At 42.4% G+C, this 18,583-nt stretch overlaps 1 protein-coding gene across 1 annotated transcript in view; it reads left to right on the top strand.

The window, feature by feature from the left end:
- PREP (prolyl endopeptidase) overlaps positions 1–18,583 on the top strand; it is a 105,054-nt gene that overhangs the window by 31,789 nt on the left and 54,682 nt on the right. Inside the window, exon 7 of the mRNA XM_024551771.3 lies at positions 13,640–13,745. Coding sequence (XP_024407539.2) covers positions 13,640–13,745 — 106 coding nt within the window. The remainder of the gene's footprint in view (positions 1–13,639; positions 13,746–18,583) is intronic.

Here is an 18,583-nt window from a genome sequence, read left to right as displayed (position 1 = left end):
TTTCTGGTGCAGTTCCTGTTGTATTTCGCTCACATTGCTTCTAATGGCTTTTCTGACTCCGTTTGCAAATCTCTCTACTAAGGTTTCTTCTTCTCACTTAAGACTTCTGCTTATTATGGATAATATGTCTTTGTCTATAAAATTATGTACATTTGTACTTTCATCTGAGTGAAACAGTTAGGGAGATGTAATATGCTACCAAAAAGCCTAAAAATATTAGGTCATATGTTTCTCCTCTCTTTGGGAGAGGGGAGTTGATGTAGAAAACATAAACATAGTATACTTTAGTAATCAAATTGTATTCCCTCTGGATTTATCATAAAATCAAAACCACACTCTCCTAGAGAAATCTTTTTGCTTCAGGGCTAATAATTTTGTTGCACCAGGCCTATTTTAATCAAAGTAAACTTATTTGGTTGATACAGTAACAGGAATACTAAAAATAAAGCCTGAATATCAAAGTATAATAAAGCCTGAAAGTATATTTTCACAAATTGATCTAAAAGAAAACAGCCTAATGGTGGAATCCATGTGCCACTCCAGTGGCTCAGATCTCTTTGTTAGCACTTGGTTGCAGCAACTAGTTTTTGTTTAATACTTCTTTTAAAACCATGCTACATGTACATAACCTAAGATTCGCTAGTGTAATCACTTCACGGGCAGAGTGGCGATGAGCGCATCTGCGCTGTTGTGCAGCCGTCAGCACCGTCCACCTCCAGAGAGGTTTCATTCTGCGGAACTGGAGATGCTCCCGTTAAGCAGTACACCCCCATCCGCCCTCCTCTCCAGTCCCTGGCGACCACCAGTCTACTTTCTGTCTCCGTGGCTGTGGGTGCTCTAGGCACCTCGTAAATGTCATCATATAGTATTTGTCCTTTCGGGTCCATTTCACTTAGCATAATGTCAAGGTTCGTCCGTGTCAGAGCTCATGTCAGAATCCCCCCTTTTTAAAGCTGAAGAACATTTCACCAATGTATATGGCACGTTTTGCCGTTCATTCACTGATGGATACTTGAGGTGTTTCCATAGCACTATTTGAATAACGCTGCTATGAGCAGCAGTCTTTAAAAATACAATGGCGATACATCATTGTATCATGTAGAGATACATCACATCTACATTTAACGTCTGTATATTCAATTCTGCTAAGTAGGCAACTGAAAAGAAAAGCAGATTTAAATAGTTTGAGTGATCCTTCTACCACTCATTCAATAGACGTTCACTTTCCGTAAGTTGTCTAATGTAACCTTTACCACAACCCGGGGAAGCGGCGATCATTCCGCCGCATGGACAGGATAGGGCGGGTGACCTGCACGTCCACAGTCAGCACTGCCTGCAGGGCATGTGTGGCCTCTGTATCCTCCAACCCCCACGCACTCCTGTCTCTAGTCAGGAGGAAAAGTCACACAAAAACAACAGCAATGGCTGTTTAAACAGTGACAGTAGGTGAAGAGATGCAGCTGTAGTGAACAGAAATAAATGAAGTTGTTTTACAAAAAAAAAAAAGGACAAATTGGGACCTAATTAGTGATCCTAATTAGTGAATAGTGCGAAGAAAGTCTGTAAGAAAGCCGGCTTAGCGAGCACAAACTAGGTGGAGACTTCCCCCAAGCTCTATTTCAGCTGCCTGGGTCGTCCTATTGGACAGACGTCACCCCACCAGTTGCCAGGGTTGGCTGGGCAGGCCTGGCTGACATAGGTGGGTGTCCCCATCCTTCCTCTCCCTGCCGTGTGTGATCTTTCTGAGCTGCGAGGACTTCCTGCTGCACAGAGGAGCACGCTGTCACCTGGACATGACTCCTGTAGTTCTGTAATCTGTAAGCCTTCAGAAGCCTCAGGCCCATCCTCAATTGATGGTTCAGTTCCAGGTCAGAAAAAGCTAGATCATGAGAAAAATACCGATGTGGGGAGTTGCTTGTCCCTGGCATGGAAGTGTGAGAAGGCCCGGGGGCTCCGCGAAGCTGGTGTGTGGTCACTGCCTAGACCCAATCTCCCATGACTCCACACAGATGAGCACTCAGAGCAATGAAGAGAAATGAACAGTTTCCCAACAGTTTCTCTAGTGACCCATGCTGTTGAGAACAGCAGTAGTCCTTTCCACAACCAGGCAGCAAATGCATGTGTTGCAATTGTGGCTTTTATTTTTCAAGTGGTTGCCTTTAGGATCATCATTCTGACCTCGAATTTCATGACTACATTTCACAATGTCTCTGAATGGAGAGCCAGTGTTACTGAGATGGTGGTGTCCTGGAACAGGGATCGGGAGAACTTTTTTCTAGTCCTGCCCCTGTGGTGTTGGGTAAGTCCCTTCATCTCTCCAGGTCTGTTTCCTCCAGGGCTTTTCAGCTCTGGAAGGCTGATTGGAGGATTATCACAACCTCTCAGAGACCCTGAAGCAGGCTTCCTGGGTAAGAAGGTAGCTGCTGGATTTGAGAGCACTGGGACCTGGAGTGTCGGGCATTGTGGGTGTGGTTCGAGGCACACGTGGCTGGCTGGCTGGGTGTGGAGTGGGTGTCAGTTTCTCTGGCTTGCTGCCGTCCCCCTCCTCTCTGGCTGCTGCAATCCAGATTCACTTCCCTTTGTGCCCTAGATGCTGTCTTCTCATGACTCGGCTGCCTCCTTCACAGATCGCTCCTCTGCTTTCCCTCACTGGACAGGTCTTTCTTGGCTTGAGCAAATCTGTAAATTCCAATCAGGAAGCAGCTTTACTTTTCCCATTGTTGCCTAGGACAGAGCTCTCCCCAGGACGAGCACCTTCCACCTGGCAGAACCCATAGCCGTCTGGACACTTTTGGGTATTAGATCTGTTACTGCAGGGTCATTGCAGTCCAAACCAAAATATCAACTCCAGTTTACATGCTTCTTCCTCTCCCCAGCTCAAGGCTGGTGAGCAGATGGGGCAGGGATGATTCATCCTTCCCCTTGTTTTTTTTTTTTTTTTTTTTTTTAAGACTTGCATGAATAGTCATAACAGCCTTGTTCATGATAGCCCCAAACTGGACATAACCCAAATATCCACCGGAAAGTACATGAATGACCAAATTTTGGTATATCTGCAATGGAGAAATACTCAGTGGTAAAAAGGAATGAACTGTTGATATACCTAACTACATGGATGAATCTCAAAATAATTATTTATGCTCAGTGACAGAAGCCACAAAAGAAAAAGTACACAGTGTTTCATTCCATTTATAAAACACTCTAGAAAATGCAGACTGGTCTGTAAATGCAAGGGCAGATCAGTGGTTGCTTGGGGGCTGGGAGGGAGGGAATGTGAAGGGGCAGGAGGAACCCCTGGGGATGGTGCGACTGGATCTTGGAAATGACGTTTCACAGGTGGGGCCATCCTGAGCAATGGCAAGATGCCCATTTCCCTTCCCTCACCCTGGTTTCTTTGTCTTCAGTGGCCAAGCAGGGAAGGGGAACAGGAGTTTTGCTCATCGGGAGCCTTTTTTCAATCTCTCATGGCTGCTCCCTGTCCACCAGCTCCCTTAGGTGTCCTTTTGTAGTGAGATCCCCTCAATCCTGGGAACCTCTGTATTTCGGTGTTCTCCCATGTGGGTTACAAAAGGCTGGCCTTTTGACATTGTCCCTCAAAGCTTCTGCTCCTGGGAGGATTCCCTTGAGATTGCTAGCTCTCTGCCATGTCCTGCCCCTCTCCCATCCTTTTCCGAGGGACCTTTGAGGTGACCAGAGGCCAGCTACCTTGTTGGCACCTCCTGATCCAGGGAAAGCCAGAGCCCTGGGTTACCCCATCCTGGAGGTGCAGGCCGTGTTCACCCCTGCCCTCCTCACCTGCCAGCCTCCTGCTCTCAGTCCCTCCCAGCAGCATCCTTATGTCCCTGGGGATAACACACAGCAGATACTTAGGATTTGGCTTGGAAGAACAATGATATCAATTATTATTTAATATAGACCGTGAGGCTTCAGTTGTAGGGCAATGATTGCAGAAGGATAGAGGTTGTCGTTTCCTTCTTGGTCAGAAAGGAAAAGAAAAGCTTTTTATTTAAAAGTATTTGTAGAGCATCTCCGGGGAGAAATCACAAAGAAATCAAGCACTTTCAGGCACTTTTCCCAGCAGAGGGTGCTCTAGAATGAAGATTCTGAAAATGTATCAAGTCCCTGTGGACAAGATTAGGGAGAAAATACCCAGCCTCTTTGTGATTATCTAGCTGAATCCTATACTGAGAACCTAATTCTTGAAGGAAAAAGAGGGCTTTTTGTAAAGAAGTAATCCTAGTTCTTAATATTCATTACATATTTCTCCATAAGCCATTTTCATGTGTTCACTTGTGACCCTTTGAATTAACATACACATACTTTTATGTACACATTTTTAGGTATGTATTATACACGCATTAACATGTGAAATCATTGCCTGATGCTTGACTCACCATAGGCACTCATGAATGTTGATTTTCTTCCTCCCCTGCTGAGGTTCATGCCCACAGAGACCGTCTGGGCCTGGAGTGCACCCAGCCTTGCTTACAGAACATAAATGGTCAAAGGTCCAGGTGTTCCTCAGGGACCTGGGCCTCACCTGTCCCTTACACGTTGGCTAGTTTTGCGTTGGAGTGGTACTTGCTCAGCAGCCCTCTTCCCAGTCAGCACAGTTCATGCATTTATTCTCCAAATACCTAGTAAGCCCTTGCTTTGCACCCCCTGCTGTGCTAGTGCCAGGCGACACTCCAGAGCAAAGAGCAAAGCGCTGGCCCTTATAGAAGATGGTTTGGTCTAGTAACCTAATCTATTTCAATATTTTCATATGATACAAAGAGTGTGGGGGGTCATGACAGAATTTCTCCCATGTTTGGTTTGTGTGTCACTTCAAAGACACCGTTGTCCTCTTGACCTGAACCTCAGAAATTGAGCTGTCAGCAGGTGTTCTTACTGGGGACCCTTCAGGTCCTTATGCTGTCTGCGGAGAGTCCTGCACTTTCCAGTGGCTCCTGGAGACTGACTCCCTCTGTTCAGCATGGGAGCGGCTGAGTGGCTGTCTTTATGTTAGCCCCGGGGTGGACTCCTAACTGGACTGTGTGTGCCCAAGGCTCATTGTCTGTGTCCTTTTTTTCATCAGCACTGCATGAAGTGATAATATCCATCATGCTGATTAGCACGCAGCAAAATCTCAGCAGCATGCTTGGGAAGGCAGAAAAGTCAGGAAGCCAGACTAAAGACCTGGATGTGAGTAAAGCTAGAAGGCGGTGCTGTTCTATGTGTACCTGAAACACATAGATGGGAGGGTTGGTTTTTGTCACAATAAGGCAGGATTTGCTGATCAGCCACTTTTCTCGCCTGACCCCTGTATTGCTCAGCAAGGGAGAAAAGAAAACAAACAGCGGATTCCTATATAACCGGGCTTATCTGCCAGAAAAACAACCAAGTAGATTAGAAACAGTAGTGGCTCTATCATGTGTAGAATCTCTGCATTATTTACTTCACTTCGAATGGGTTATCTTCTCTTTCCTGGAAACTTCTGCTGTATCTGTTTGTGGCATACCAAACAGCCTATCATACCGTGTGTGGATTGATTCCTCTTCCCCCCACTGCTGTAGTACCATACTGTATTCGGAAAGCTGGGTATTTGATTTGATGACTGCCTATTGGAAATGTTTGCTAATGCACATCACGTGTGTTTATGACTCCTCTGCACTTCTATTACTGACATAATCTCTTTTTATTACAAACCCATGATGAGCTCCATGAAAGAAAAGCCATCATTGTAGGTGATTAGTTTGACATTTAACAGTTTTTCTAAGTTAAGTTTTGCAGACATGCTTATTATTAAAGGGATGTTATGATTAACAGCTATTACAAACGGAATTCAAAAGCATCTCTGAAACAAAATTGACAATCGTGTTCCTCTCAGAGCAGAGAAGGTTAACTCTCAAAGCTATTAAAATCCATTTCCGCTCCTTTTGTTAATTTCCTGGACAACTTTAAGTCTCACTGCTTTTTAGTATACTTATTTTATATACACAATTAATTATTTTATTATAATATATAAAAGAAAATACTTTCCTCAGTTTGAAAAAATGCATATAGATTCAAATTATGAGTAAACTTTCTTTGCCCTCCTCTCATTGGATTCTAAGTTTATACACACACTTCTTGTCCATAAAGTTTTGGTTATTAACACAAGTCCATGTAACTGCGGTTTGGCAGCTCTGGCGTAAAATACCTCACGGGTTTTCTTTGAAAGTCCACATACTCTGTGTATATGTAAATGTTGGTTGTGTGTCCTGTCACTTCGGAAAGCAGACAAGTTTGTTGGTGGTTAAATGAATGGGAGTTTAAATCATTAATAAGTGATCTGTTAATTTTCTCTAAATAAAAGATGCACAAAGAAAAGCTAGCTCATTCAGGTCATTTAGAAAGCCTGGCTGTTTTTATTACGTACTGTTGATACTGAAAATAGACAGGTTCATTGACTTAAAAGGTTTTATAATGCTAATAATGATAAGTAGTAATACAGCTTTCTTGCAAAAACAAAGATCCTGTTCACTAGACAAACTGCAATTATCACCGTATTAGTTCCAGTTCACACTTATTTCTGTAGATTCATAGTTTTAAAAGCCTCAGATAAACCGATGGCAGAGCTGACCACGACCCGTTGTGAAAATGAAGCCCCTGGACGCAGACCCTGAGGGTCTGGACGAAGTGCCATTACACCCACATTAGGCGTTAACTGGACATTCCATAAAAACATTATTCGGGGCCAGTTTCCCTGAGGTGTGCTCTGGTCGCTGCTCATCTCTCTAAATTCCGGGGTTTCGTGGCCACTGGGTTTGTAGGGGTTGTACTCTTGAGTATGCTGGGTCACATGGACTATATGTTTGTTGGACCAACACATGTGAACCTGACAGAATAATGTGGAAAATACTATTTGAATGATGTCTGTTCTACTAAGGGTTTCCTTGGTAAATATTACTATCTTAGCATAGCTTAATGTCACAATTTGCACAACTAAAATTTCTTAGTGAATTAATGTGGCTCCTTTACAGAAAGTATAAAGTCCGATACCCCTATACGTTATGCTTTTCCTGTTGATAAATGCAGGTGAGTACGGTAGCTGTTGTTACTGGGTGTCCCCTTCAAAAGCAGCATTTCGTGGACTGAAATTGACACTGTTTCATGAGGCCTGATGGGGCCCTTAGCTTTCCTGCTTATCTCTGTTCCCTTTCACATTCAGGATTTCAGGAAAGTCACCTTATGTTAATTCTGTTCATTCTTAATTCTTTTAATTTTCACTTTTAATTCTCTAATGAGATTCAGGTGTCCTCGTCAACACGATTTTTGTCTTCCCCTCCCAATGATTTCCAAAATTCATTGTTTTTAATTGCCTCAAAATATAGTGTAAATGTGAGGCCACGGTTCAGTAGGTATTGTTATTGGTTAAATTATGCCAGAAGAAGGTGTATTTCTAAACTGTATATTTGGGCTAGTAGTGACTTGTAAATGATTCTGAGAGCTGAGACCTTGAGCGTTTGAAAACTCAGGTACACATCCACCTCACAAATGCAGTCAGTGGCTGTGGGACATCTCGGGTTGTCCAGAGGGGAGTGGGAGTGAGAAATGCTGACTTCACTGGCATGCCAACAGCAATGTGCCTCAGGACTTCCTGCCTTACATGAAATTTAGGCTGCTATTTAGTAGAGCCAGAAAGGCTGAGAAAAACTTATTGCATGTGCTTGAAACAGCCATCATCAAAAGTTCGGTGTGGTTTTTGCAGTGAGTTTTGCGGCCTGATCTTTCTCTTGGATGAATTACTACAGCTGAATTAAATTAAACATCACTTATGATTGATGTAGCACTACTTTAAACACTTAACTCTAAAGATTCTGTCTTTAGAGCTTCCGGCCAAGATGGAGGCGTAGGTAGACACACTGTGCCTCCTCGCACAACCAAAAGAAGGACAACAATTTAAAAACAAAAACCAACCAGAACTGACAGAAAATCGAACTGTATGGAAGTCTGACAACCAAGGAGACAAAGAAGAAACATTCATCCAGCCCAGTAGGAGGGGCAGAGACGGGCAGCCAGGCGGAGAGGACTCACGGCAAGGTGGTGGCTGGTAGACCCAGCAAGGTGGTGGATTGTGGAACGGGGCTGGCCTGGCTGCAGCTGGCAGACCCTGGAGCCCCACATTCACACACAGATAAACCGGGAGGAACGGCAGGGGATCAAAACAGACCACGCAACCCAGGGCTCCAGCTCGGGGAAATAAAGCCTCAAACCTCAGATTGAAAACACCGTGGGGGTTGGGGCGGCAGCAGGAGAAACTCCCAGCCTCACAGGAGAGGTAATTGGAGAGAGTCACAGGGTCCTAGAGCATGCACAAACCCACCCACCTGGGAATCAGCACTGGAGGGGCCCAGTTTAATTGTGGGTAGCAGAGGAAGTGACTGAAAGCCAGCAGAGAGTGGAGCAAGCACCATTGCTCCCTCTCAGCCCCTCCCCCACATAGAGCGTCACAGTGCAGCGAACCACCGTTACCCCACCCCTTGAACACCTAAGGCTCCGCCTCTTTATGTAACAGGTGCACAGAGACAAAAAAAAAATGGCCTAAATGAAAGAACAGATCAAAGCTCCAGAAAAAATATAACTAAGCAGCGAACAGATAGCCAACCTATCAGATACACAGTTCAAAACACTGGCAATCAGGAAGCTCACAGGATTGGTTGAATTTGGTCACAAATTAGATGAAAAAAATAAAGGCTATGCTAAGAGAAATAAAGGAAATGTACAGGGAACCAATAGTGATGGGAAGGAAACTGGGACTCAAATCAACAGTGTGGACCAGAAGGAAGAAAGAAACATCCAACCAGAAAAGAATGAAGAAACAAGAATTCAAAAAAATGAGGAGAGGCTTAGGAACCTCCAGGACATCTTGAAACGTTCCAACATCCGAATTATAGGGGTGCCAGAAGGAGAAGAGGAAGAACAAAAAATTGAAAACTTATTTGAACAAATAATGAAGGAGAACTTCCCCAGTCTGGCAAAGGAAATAGACTTCCAGGAAGTCCAGGAAGCTCAGAGAGTCCCAAAGAAGCTGGACCCAAGGAGGAACACACCAAGGCACATCATAATTACATTAACCAAGATTAAACAGAAAGAGAGAATCTTAGAAGCAGCAAGAGAAAAGGACATGGTTACCTACAAAGGGGTTCCCATAAGACTGTCAAGTGATTTCTCAAAAGAGACGTTACAGGCAAGAAGGGGCTGGAAAGAAGTATTCCAACTCATGAAAGGCAAGGACCTACATCTAAGATTGCTCTATCCAGCAAAGCCATCTTTTAGAATGGAAGGGCAGATAAAGAGCTTCTCAGATAAGGTCAAATTCAAGGAGTTCATCATCACCAAGCCCTTATTATATGAAATGTTAAAGGGATTTATCTAAGAAAAAGAAGATAAAAAACATGAACAGTAAAAATGACAGCAAACTCAGAGTTATTAACAACCACACCTAAAACCAAAACAAAAACAAACTAAACCAACAACTAGAACAGGAACAGAACCACAGAAATGGAGATCACGTGGAGGGTTATCAACAGGGGAGTGGGAGGGGGAGAGAGGGGGGAAAGGTACAGAGAATAAGTAGCATAAATGGTAGGTAAAAAACAGACAGGGGGAGGGTAAGAATAGTATAGGAAATGTAGAAGCCAAAGAACTTGTAAGTATGACCCATGGACATGAATTATAGGGGGGAATGTGAGAGGGAGGGGATGGGCAGGATGGAGTAGAGTGAAGGGTGGGAATGGGACAACTGTAATAGCATAGTCAATAAATATATTTAAAAAAAAATTATGTCTTTATTAAAGCATAAAGAACAAAATTTTGAAGTATTATTTTGTTTTGTCTTTTATCCTTACCTAAACATGCCCATTGATTTTAGAGAGAAAGGAAGGGAGAGAGAGAGAGGGGGAGAGAAACATCAATGTGAGAGAGAAGCATTGATTGGCTGCCTCTCACACGCACCCAGGCCAGGGACAGAACCCGCAAGCCAGACATGTGCCCCAATTGGGAATGAAACCCACCACCCCTTGGTCCATGGGACAATGCTCCAACCAACTGAGCCACAATGGTCAGGGCAGAATACCAAAAGAAGGAATTAAGACTCCCAGAAATCTTCCTTGCATCCCCTGGCATCTTCAGCTGACTATTAGGTGGTGCATGCGTGGAAGGGGACTCCATGGTGCAAGGTAACGACTACCAGGAAGCTGTAAGCCAACAACTGCCAAAGTCTGGGAGACTCACATTCTGACCAAAGTGGAAAGACCTTTTGAATAGCCAGGGCATTCAGCAGAGAACCCAGAGAGCCATGCCTCCGAGGCAGGACTGTAGACCTTACCAACAAAGCCTGCAAACAAGCCTTGAGTGGATCAAGCTGATTTACCAACAAATTATCTGCCTCAGAACTTATAAAGAAAGAAAAATCCAGACAACATTCAAACTATTCAGAATCCAATAAAAATATTACTATTTGTAAATAAGCAGAAAATTGTGGCATAACCACCAGAAAAATTAGTGAATAAAACAGATCCAGAAATGCAGGTAGTAGAATTAGCAGACAAGGACTTTTTTTTTTCAATTTTTAAATTATCTTATTATTGTTCAGTTACAGTTGTCTGCATTTTCTCCACCCCCACTCCCCACTTCCTTCCCCTGCTTCCACCCTCCCCCTTGGTTTTGTCCCTGTGTCCTTTATAGTAGTTCCTGAAAACCCTTCTCCCCAGTATGCCTTCCCCTCTCCCCTCTGGCTATTGTTAGATTGTTCTTAACTTCAATCAGACAAGGGCTTTTTAAAAGCTATTATAAAAATGATTTTAAAGGGATTTTAGTAGTGTTATTATAATGAAGAAAGGAAAAAATATAAAAAAGAAATATTCTAAAGGTGATGATTTAACTATCTGAATTGAAAAATTCTCTTCATGGGTTTAACAGCCGTTTAGATACTATTAAAGAAAATATCAGGGCATTTGAAGACAAGACAATTGGAACTAAACCATGAAGAGGGAAAGATGAACACAGTCTTGTTGACTGTGGAACAAAACCGACCGATTCGGCCTTACATATCTGAAGTCTTAGGGATGAGGGGACACAAAATACACAGGCTGAGGGAAAGTAGGTTTCCTGTTGTTCACATGGAAAAATAATACAATAATTAATAAATACTAATACAAGAATAAGCCGTTTTATGTACTCACCACTGTAAACCTACTTTTGGTCCAGCCTGTATAAGAGGAAAAAATGGCCAAAATGTTTCGAATGTGATAGACATGCCCACAGATCCAAGGCACTCAGCGAATCTCAAGCAGGGTCCTATAGCAAAGCCCGTTGTGGTCAGTCTGCAGAAAACCAAAGATAATCAGAAAGTCTTGTAGAAAAAGATAAATGGCGTTTTATCTGCAACAGTGCCAGGAGAAGACAGCGGAAAGACACCTTCCTAGTGAGGCCGCACTTGACTGTCACCCTGACGACTGTAGACCCTTCCCACACATCCCGCCTCCCTTACCCAGACCAGTTCGTGTCCTCCACAGCATTTATCATTTTACATGTGTTCCACACAATTCTATACTTATGTGTTTGTCTCCTCCACTAGGCTGTGACTTTTTATTGATTTGTTCACTGATGTATCTTTAACACCTAGAAAATGACTTGAGCATAATAGCTGCTTAGGAAATTTTTATTGAATGAACAGATGGCAGTTGTTAAGCAGGATAGGGTTCTCCAGAGAACCAGAACCAACAGGATCTGTGTACGCGCACAGAGAGAAAGATTTATTTTTTAGAAAAAGGCTAGTGTGCTTTGGAGGCTTGACAACTCCCGATCCTGCAGGAAAGCCTGGCAGGCTGGAAACCCAGGGGAGGGTTTCAGCTGGAGCCCCTCTCCTGGCAGAATTCTGGAGATTTGGGGAGTTAGTCTTTTTCTGTAAAGGCCTCGGGCTGATTGGGTCAGATTCTCTCACAGTTACGCAGGATAATCACTTTTATTCAAAGTCCACCAATGGGAATGTTAATCTTATCCAAAAAGAATACCTCCACAGAAACATCTAGAATAATGTTTGACCAAATACCTAGGTACTGGTGTTTGGCACATTAGAGCCAAGTTGACACATTAAATTAATCGTCATAGTAGAATGTGGAAAAATGGGAACTGTTACGCACTGCTGAAAAGGAAGAATGAGTTGATACAACACTTCATTTGGCAATATCTAATAGAGTTGAATTTATGCATTTCCTACCACTGAGCAATTCTACTTCTATATAGAAACATTTGCGTAAGGGAAACACTTATATAAGGCACAATAAACATATTCAAGAATTTTTCTAAAGTGTTGCTTTTAATAGGAAGAAAATGGAAAAAATTGTTTATTGGTGGGAAAATGCATCAGTTAATTGTGGTATATTCTGAGGTTGGGATATTATACAGCAGTTAAATGAAATAAATGTACATAAATCAACGTGGAATGAAAAAATTAGTTTCAAAAGGATACATATATATGTATAGTTTGATACCATCTATATTTGGTGATATATTTGGCAGCTATATTTGGTACCATCTATATAGATGATACCATCTATATATCTACCAACTCAAAACCATAATGTCTGTTGCATTAGTTTTTTATCAAGATTGTTTTGGTTACTTAAGATTCTCCTGCCTGATGCTATAAAAGAAATGCACAGAAGGACAGGCCTTTGTTCCCGACATCTGTGGTGGAGATGACTACAGACACGCACAAAGAGTGGTTCCGTGGACATTGTTAATGTGACCATAGTGAACCACAAGTGAACTTCCTTGCATCCATGCCCATTTTGCTAATTTTTACTCATTTAGGACAACTTTTAAAATATGTAACCTGTGATGAAACTTTAAAGTCAGGCATAGTAATATATACAATGACAGATTGTGTGTATTTTCAGTTAAGAAATAGGCTGAGGCTCTGTTCTAAGACCAGTTCCTTAGGAATGAAAAAGCTCTGGGGGTGCCCCAGGGCCAAGACCAAGGACATCGCTACAGGACAGAGACCCTGTTTTAAGACAGGTCGTTCCTGCTTTCTGGAACAGCACTGAATCACAGTGAATCATGACTGCACCTGCGCAGGAGATGCTACATGACCCCTGCTTCATTATAACAGCATTATAATAAATTAGCATTGTGGGACCCTCCTGCCCTGGTGGCCAATCAAGGAAAATCATGGGATTTTTGCATGCACGATACAACCCCACCAAAACTAGCCAGGAAATATCCGCCCTATAACAATAGAATCCCTCCAGCCTCTGAGGTGAATCTCTGCTCAGAGCCGACCCACTCCCGTGTTCTGTGGAATGAACTATCACTTAATAAATCTCTCTTTCTTCTGTTATTAAAAAAAACAAATAGGCTGAATTTTAATAAAACATCATATTGAGTCATTTTTGATATTCAGTTTTAGCTATTGATATTTTGTACTTAAATATTTCACTGTTTTGTTAAACTGTGATTATGAGTGAAATAAGTTAAAATGGATGGATGTTCATCTTTTTTTTCTGATAACTTTTGAGTTTAACCTTTATTTTTTACTTAATATTTAACAGCACTCTCACCAAAAATACGTTCTAATCAGCCCCCTGCGTTGTTCTAATTTCCCTCCTAGTTGTCAGATGATGGTCGCTATGTGTTGCTATCGATAAGGGAGGGATGTGATCCCGTAAACCGACTCTGGTACTGTGACCTGCAGCAGGAATCCAATGGCATCACTGGTGAGTTATCTTTCAACCACAAATAATTACTCCAGAAAGCTCCATTAAAAAGCAATAAATATATTTTAGAGACTGTGACACAGATTTTCAAATTATACACTTCTAGTTATTAGATTACTCATTATTGGTATCTAATATATATTACATTATAATACTATATAAATTTTTTATTATTGATTGGGCATTGCATCATTTTTAAACCTCTCTGAGTAGGATTTGCACCCTAACATTCGTAGATATTACGGAATACCATTCATACATATAGCAGGATGAAGTCAACCACTTTTGTCCTAGTGTTAAATATTTAATAAACCACTTAATAAACCTACTTTTTTTTCTGTTTTTTTAAAAAAGATACATCCATTTTGATCTCAAGAAAATTGGACCAGCCCCATTGGTGTAGCTCAGTTGGTTGGGCATCCTCCTGTAAAGCAAAAAGTCGCCGGTTCAATTCCCAGTCAGGGTCCATGCCTGGGTTGTTGGTTTAGTCCCTGGTCAGGGCAGGTATGGGAGGCGACCAGTTGGTGTTTCACATATCAAGGCTTCTCTTTCTCCCTTCCTTCTTCTCTCTCTAAAAATAAATAAATGAAATCTAAAAAAAGAAAAAAGAAAATTGGCTCAACCACATCAGTGTTCACATTCCCTGACAGGAGCAGACTACACCCTAGAATTGTTCATTCACGTGGCAAGTCCGAGTGTACAGAGCACTGAGCAAACCTCAGAAGACGGAATCTGAAAGAGACAGGAACAGCGGCCACCGTGCTGTTGTCCTGCCCGGTGTTCCCGTGTGACTCAGATGGAGGGCGGGGCTTGGCCTTCCCTTCTAAATGCCGGTCACAGTGGTCTTTCTCCAGAGAGTTCTGGTTTCGTTTTCTATTTAGTACTTCAATTTTATATAGTTAAATTAGTAGGTAGACTTATTATTAAACAATACAAGTTACCAAATTAAAAAACAAATTGCTTAGTTTAGATACAGAGAAGAAAGTGTTACCTACATATCTGTATACTGAACTGCTGTTGCTGTGTCCACTCTAATAGTGGACAGTGATGCTGTGAATGAAACTTAACTTACTGGTGCCAACAGAATTTGAGGAAACCCTCTGTGTTTTCCTCCTGAGCTCTTGGTCCTTTTTTCTTTCACCTTATGTAATTTTTATCCCCCAGTTTGTATCATTGCAAACGTTAGCAAAGAGTTAGAGAAGAGGGTGTGACACCTACAGATGGGGAGTCCTGAAGGGAGACAGAGCAGAGCTGCACCAGGCCCTCATAAACAAAACTCCAGACAGTACGGCCATGAGCGAACACGCGGAAGAAAAAAGGGACACATCTAAGAAACCCTAAGTGGCTGTGATGCATTCCGATTGGAAGACCCTATCCCCTAAATGAGCCGGGTCCTGGCCTGCCTTCCCAACGTGCCCTTTTCTTGAGTCACTTGACCAGTGTCTTCTCTGCTTCCTAGGTGGGCTCTATGGGAACCACACATTTCTTGTCAAACTCATTCCTAGGTATTTTGTGTTTGTGAGATGTTGATGGTTTGTGAAGGTGTCTGTCAAGGTTTAACCAGTAGGAGATAGATAGGAAGAGATTTATTGTAAGGAATCGGCTTTCATGATTGTGGGGCTGGCTAGGTAGGTCTGAAATCAGTAGGGCACGCTAGGACTCTGGCGGAGGCTGGAGCTACTGTCCACAGTAGAATTTCTTCTCCTTCAGGGAATTCTCCGCTCTGCTTAGAAGTCTTTTCAACTGATTGAATCAGATGCACTCAGGCTGTACGGAATAATCTCCCTTACTTAAAGTGAATTGATCATGGTCTCTAGTCACAACTACAAATACCGTCACAGTAACACCCAGCATAGTCTTTGATTGACTAACTGGGGACATTAGCCTAGCCAAGGTGACCTGTCAAAAGAACCATCACAGTGAGCTCACGGCAAACCATGCGGAGAGGGATAGAGCTGACAAGTCTTACAATACTAACTGATTTTATCTTGAATAAGGTTACTAAGCTGACCAGTGTTTGGAGTTCATTTTCAGTATTTAGAGAAGTATGTAACATCTATAGATAAGAAATCAGAAACTGAAGTGGACTTGAAGCTGTTGAGGTACACGCTGATGAATTGGGATCAACTTGCAGAGAGCTCTCCAGGTATAGCCGCCAAATTCTGGGTATAGCGCTGTGCCTGTCGTATTTTTTAAATCATTGCTTTACTAGCATGAAATTTGTGGATAGCATTAACCAATCAGTGTAGTTAATTCTTTCAAGTGGCAGTCCTGGGATTCTGAAGGCTCTTGAGAGTGGCAGTGGTTGACCAGACCTAAAACGATGAAATGTGTATTGGTTTCCACCTATGGGTTCAAAAGTCAATTGTGCAGGACAAGATTAGAGAGACTTGGTTTGGGGGGCAGGGGTTTTGTGTGTGTGTGTGTGTGTATGTGTGTGTGTTTTAATTGATCTCTAGTGTATTATAACATGATTATGACTGTTTAAAGAAACAAGTTCTGTGTGTCAATTAACTTTGAAGATATTGACTAAGTATATTTAGTTTATAACAGGAGAGACATAGCAGATTGAGAGAGTGATTGTTAGTTTTTTTTAAAAGTTCCTATTAAATACAGCTGGATATATTGGGACAATAACCATAAGACTTTCAAATCAAATTTTAATTTTAATCTCTGCTCCATCACTAAATAACTTGTGACCCCCGGAGATAGGCAAGTTATTTTCCGTCTCTCAATATTTGCATGATTGCAGAAGGGGAAGTAATATCCACTGCATGAGGAATTGTGTGGAATAACAAAAATGCACAGAAGGGGACTACCAGGGTTCCTGGCATATAGCAGGTTTTCAAGTTTTCCTTCTTTTTCCCCACGCACCCCCCGTTTCTTGACTGAACAGGGAGTATTTGGAATGGCCACACTTTGGTTTTAGGTAGCATAGTAAAATAGATGACCGCGCCCTGAGGTAAGCATCATCCTCAGTGCTACAGCGGTTTGGAACACAGTTCTTGGTATTGGCTTATTCTCTGCAAAGCCAGGTTCATAATCAGAAGAGTCTCTTCAAGAAACCCTAAGTGGGCGTGCCTCTAGTGGGAGACCGTAGGGGACCCTGTCTAATTTTGCAGGTTGACAATTGAAAATTCAGGGGTTTATATCCCCAGCTGGTGACTGTTATCTGGTATCTTTTCTTGCTATTTTCTCACCTGCTCCTCCATTTTTATTTTGCTTTTTAAACTAAGGGGAAGATTAACACTTAACTTCAATGCTAAGTGTGCTCGTTAACCCTGAATAGCTGGTGACTGAACACTAAATCCAGCGTTATGAAATCTTTAATTTTATATGACTGAAAGTTATACTCCTTTGGGTTAACTAAAGACTTTCTGCTATGATTTTAATCTTTTTACCTTAAAAGCAAGAGGAACTACCAGCACTTTTCTACCTTTTCTATCATTTTTGTCAGAAAACCATTTTTGCCAAGGAAACCTTTTTACCTTGTGTATTTTGAAATGAAAAGCACCAAAAAAGTGGCTGGTGGCTATTGAATATCATAGAAAGAGACAGCACATAAGGAAAACAAAACTACATAAATATAGGATGGAAAAAAATCTTAGAAATTTGAGAGTTAAAAGACTTCTCTGCAAAACCGACACCTTTGTCATTGACATGACCATGTAAACTTGAACTCCTGTTCTCCGACTTGCTGACCATCTGCTGCTTGCTGCTCTGTGAGCAGGACGGCCCTGCTGTTACCCTTTGCCTCTCTTTGGAACCTCCTTTCTGCCATTTACAGTTGCATGTTTGTTACACGTTTGAACACGTTTGTTACAATCTGTAGGCTTACAATCTGCCTTTCCACAGGGCCTGCAGGTGAGGCCGGTGGCTGCTCCTTTCCTTACCTTCCTGACTCACCGCATTTGTCACTGGGATTATTTGGCAGAGTTGTACATACTGTTTATTGCACTTCATGTGTGCCAGATTCTGAGCTACAAACGTAGATATTGCTTTGTCTTCTCAGCAACCTCTGAGGGGCACGTGTTGTAATCCCTAGGAAACCGAGGTTGAAGAAGCCAGGGAGCTTCCCTGGTGCCCCTAAAGACTCAGACACATATCGGGCGAACTCCCAAGCCCATGTTCCCAGCATCCCTGTGTGGCGGCGTGGGCGGGAGGAAGATGTCAGACCAGGAGGAATGGCAGCCTCTGGTCCCCTCCATCTCGGAGCAGGACCCACACTTTGCATTTGTTATCCTTCTTACAGGTTTTGTAAAGTATAAAAACACATTTTGCTCCTCTAATTAGAGAGCCTCCAAAACATTTTCTCCCAAACAGGCAATAGTGTTGACTTTCAAAGAAAGCAATAAAAGTAATGACGGCGCTCGAGGGAGAGCGTGAGATGACTGACTTTAGGGTAACCCTCCCTCCGTAAACAGATCATTCCCCCGCCAAGAAGCAGGTTTATAAAAAGTAATTTTAACTTTAATGTTGAGAGGTTTAGGAGTTGAATTCTGTTGGCTTCGGAGTGAAATACCATTTACAGACAAAAGAACCTCAGAAAAGGTGAGCAAACGTGAGATGGTTTAGCCATGTCTTTTTTCTTTAAGTAATTCCTCTAGTTCCCATTTAAATCAGTCACATCCTAACTTACACATAGCGAAAGTGAATGAGCCCCATCGTTCATCTGAAATGCTATTGCTCTTGAATTAGGTCGTGTCCAAAGCCCCATGGAGCGAGGCTTCGGAAAGCTGCAGGATTGAGTGAACTCCCATCTTTTGCACGCTGCCCGGGCAGGGCCTGCACTCTGAACTGTTTTTCACATTTCCAGCTGGATGGGTATCAATCAGTCC

The sequence above is a fragment of the Desmodus rotundus genome, chromosome 11 (assembly GCF_022682495.2).
Source record: "Desmodus rotundus isolate HL8 chromosome 11, HLdesRot8A.1, whole genome shotgun sequence".
NCBI classification, from domain to species: Eukaryota; Metazoa; Chordata; class Mammalia; order Chiroptera; family Phyllostomidae; genus Desmodus; species Desmodus rotundus.
Note: the sequence above shows the minus strand (reverse complement) of the source record. Positions and strands in the feature narration are given on the sequence as shown.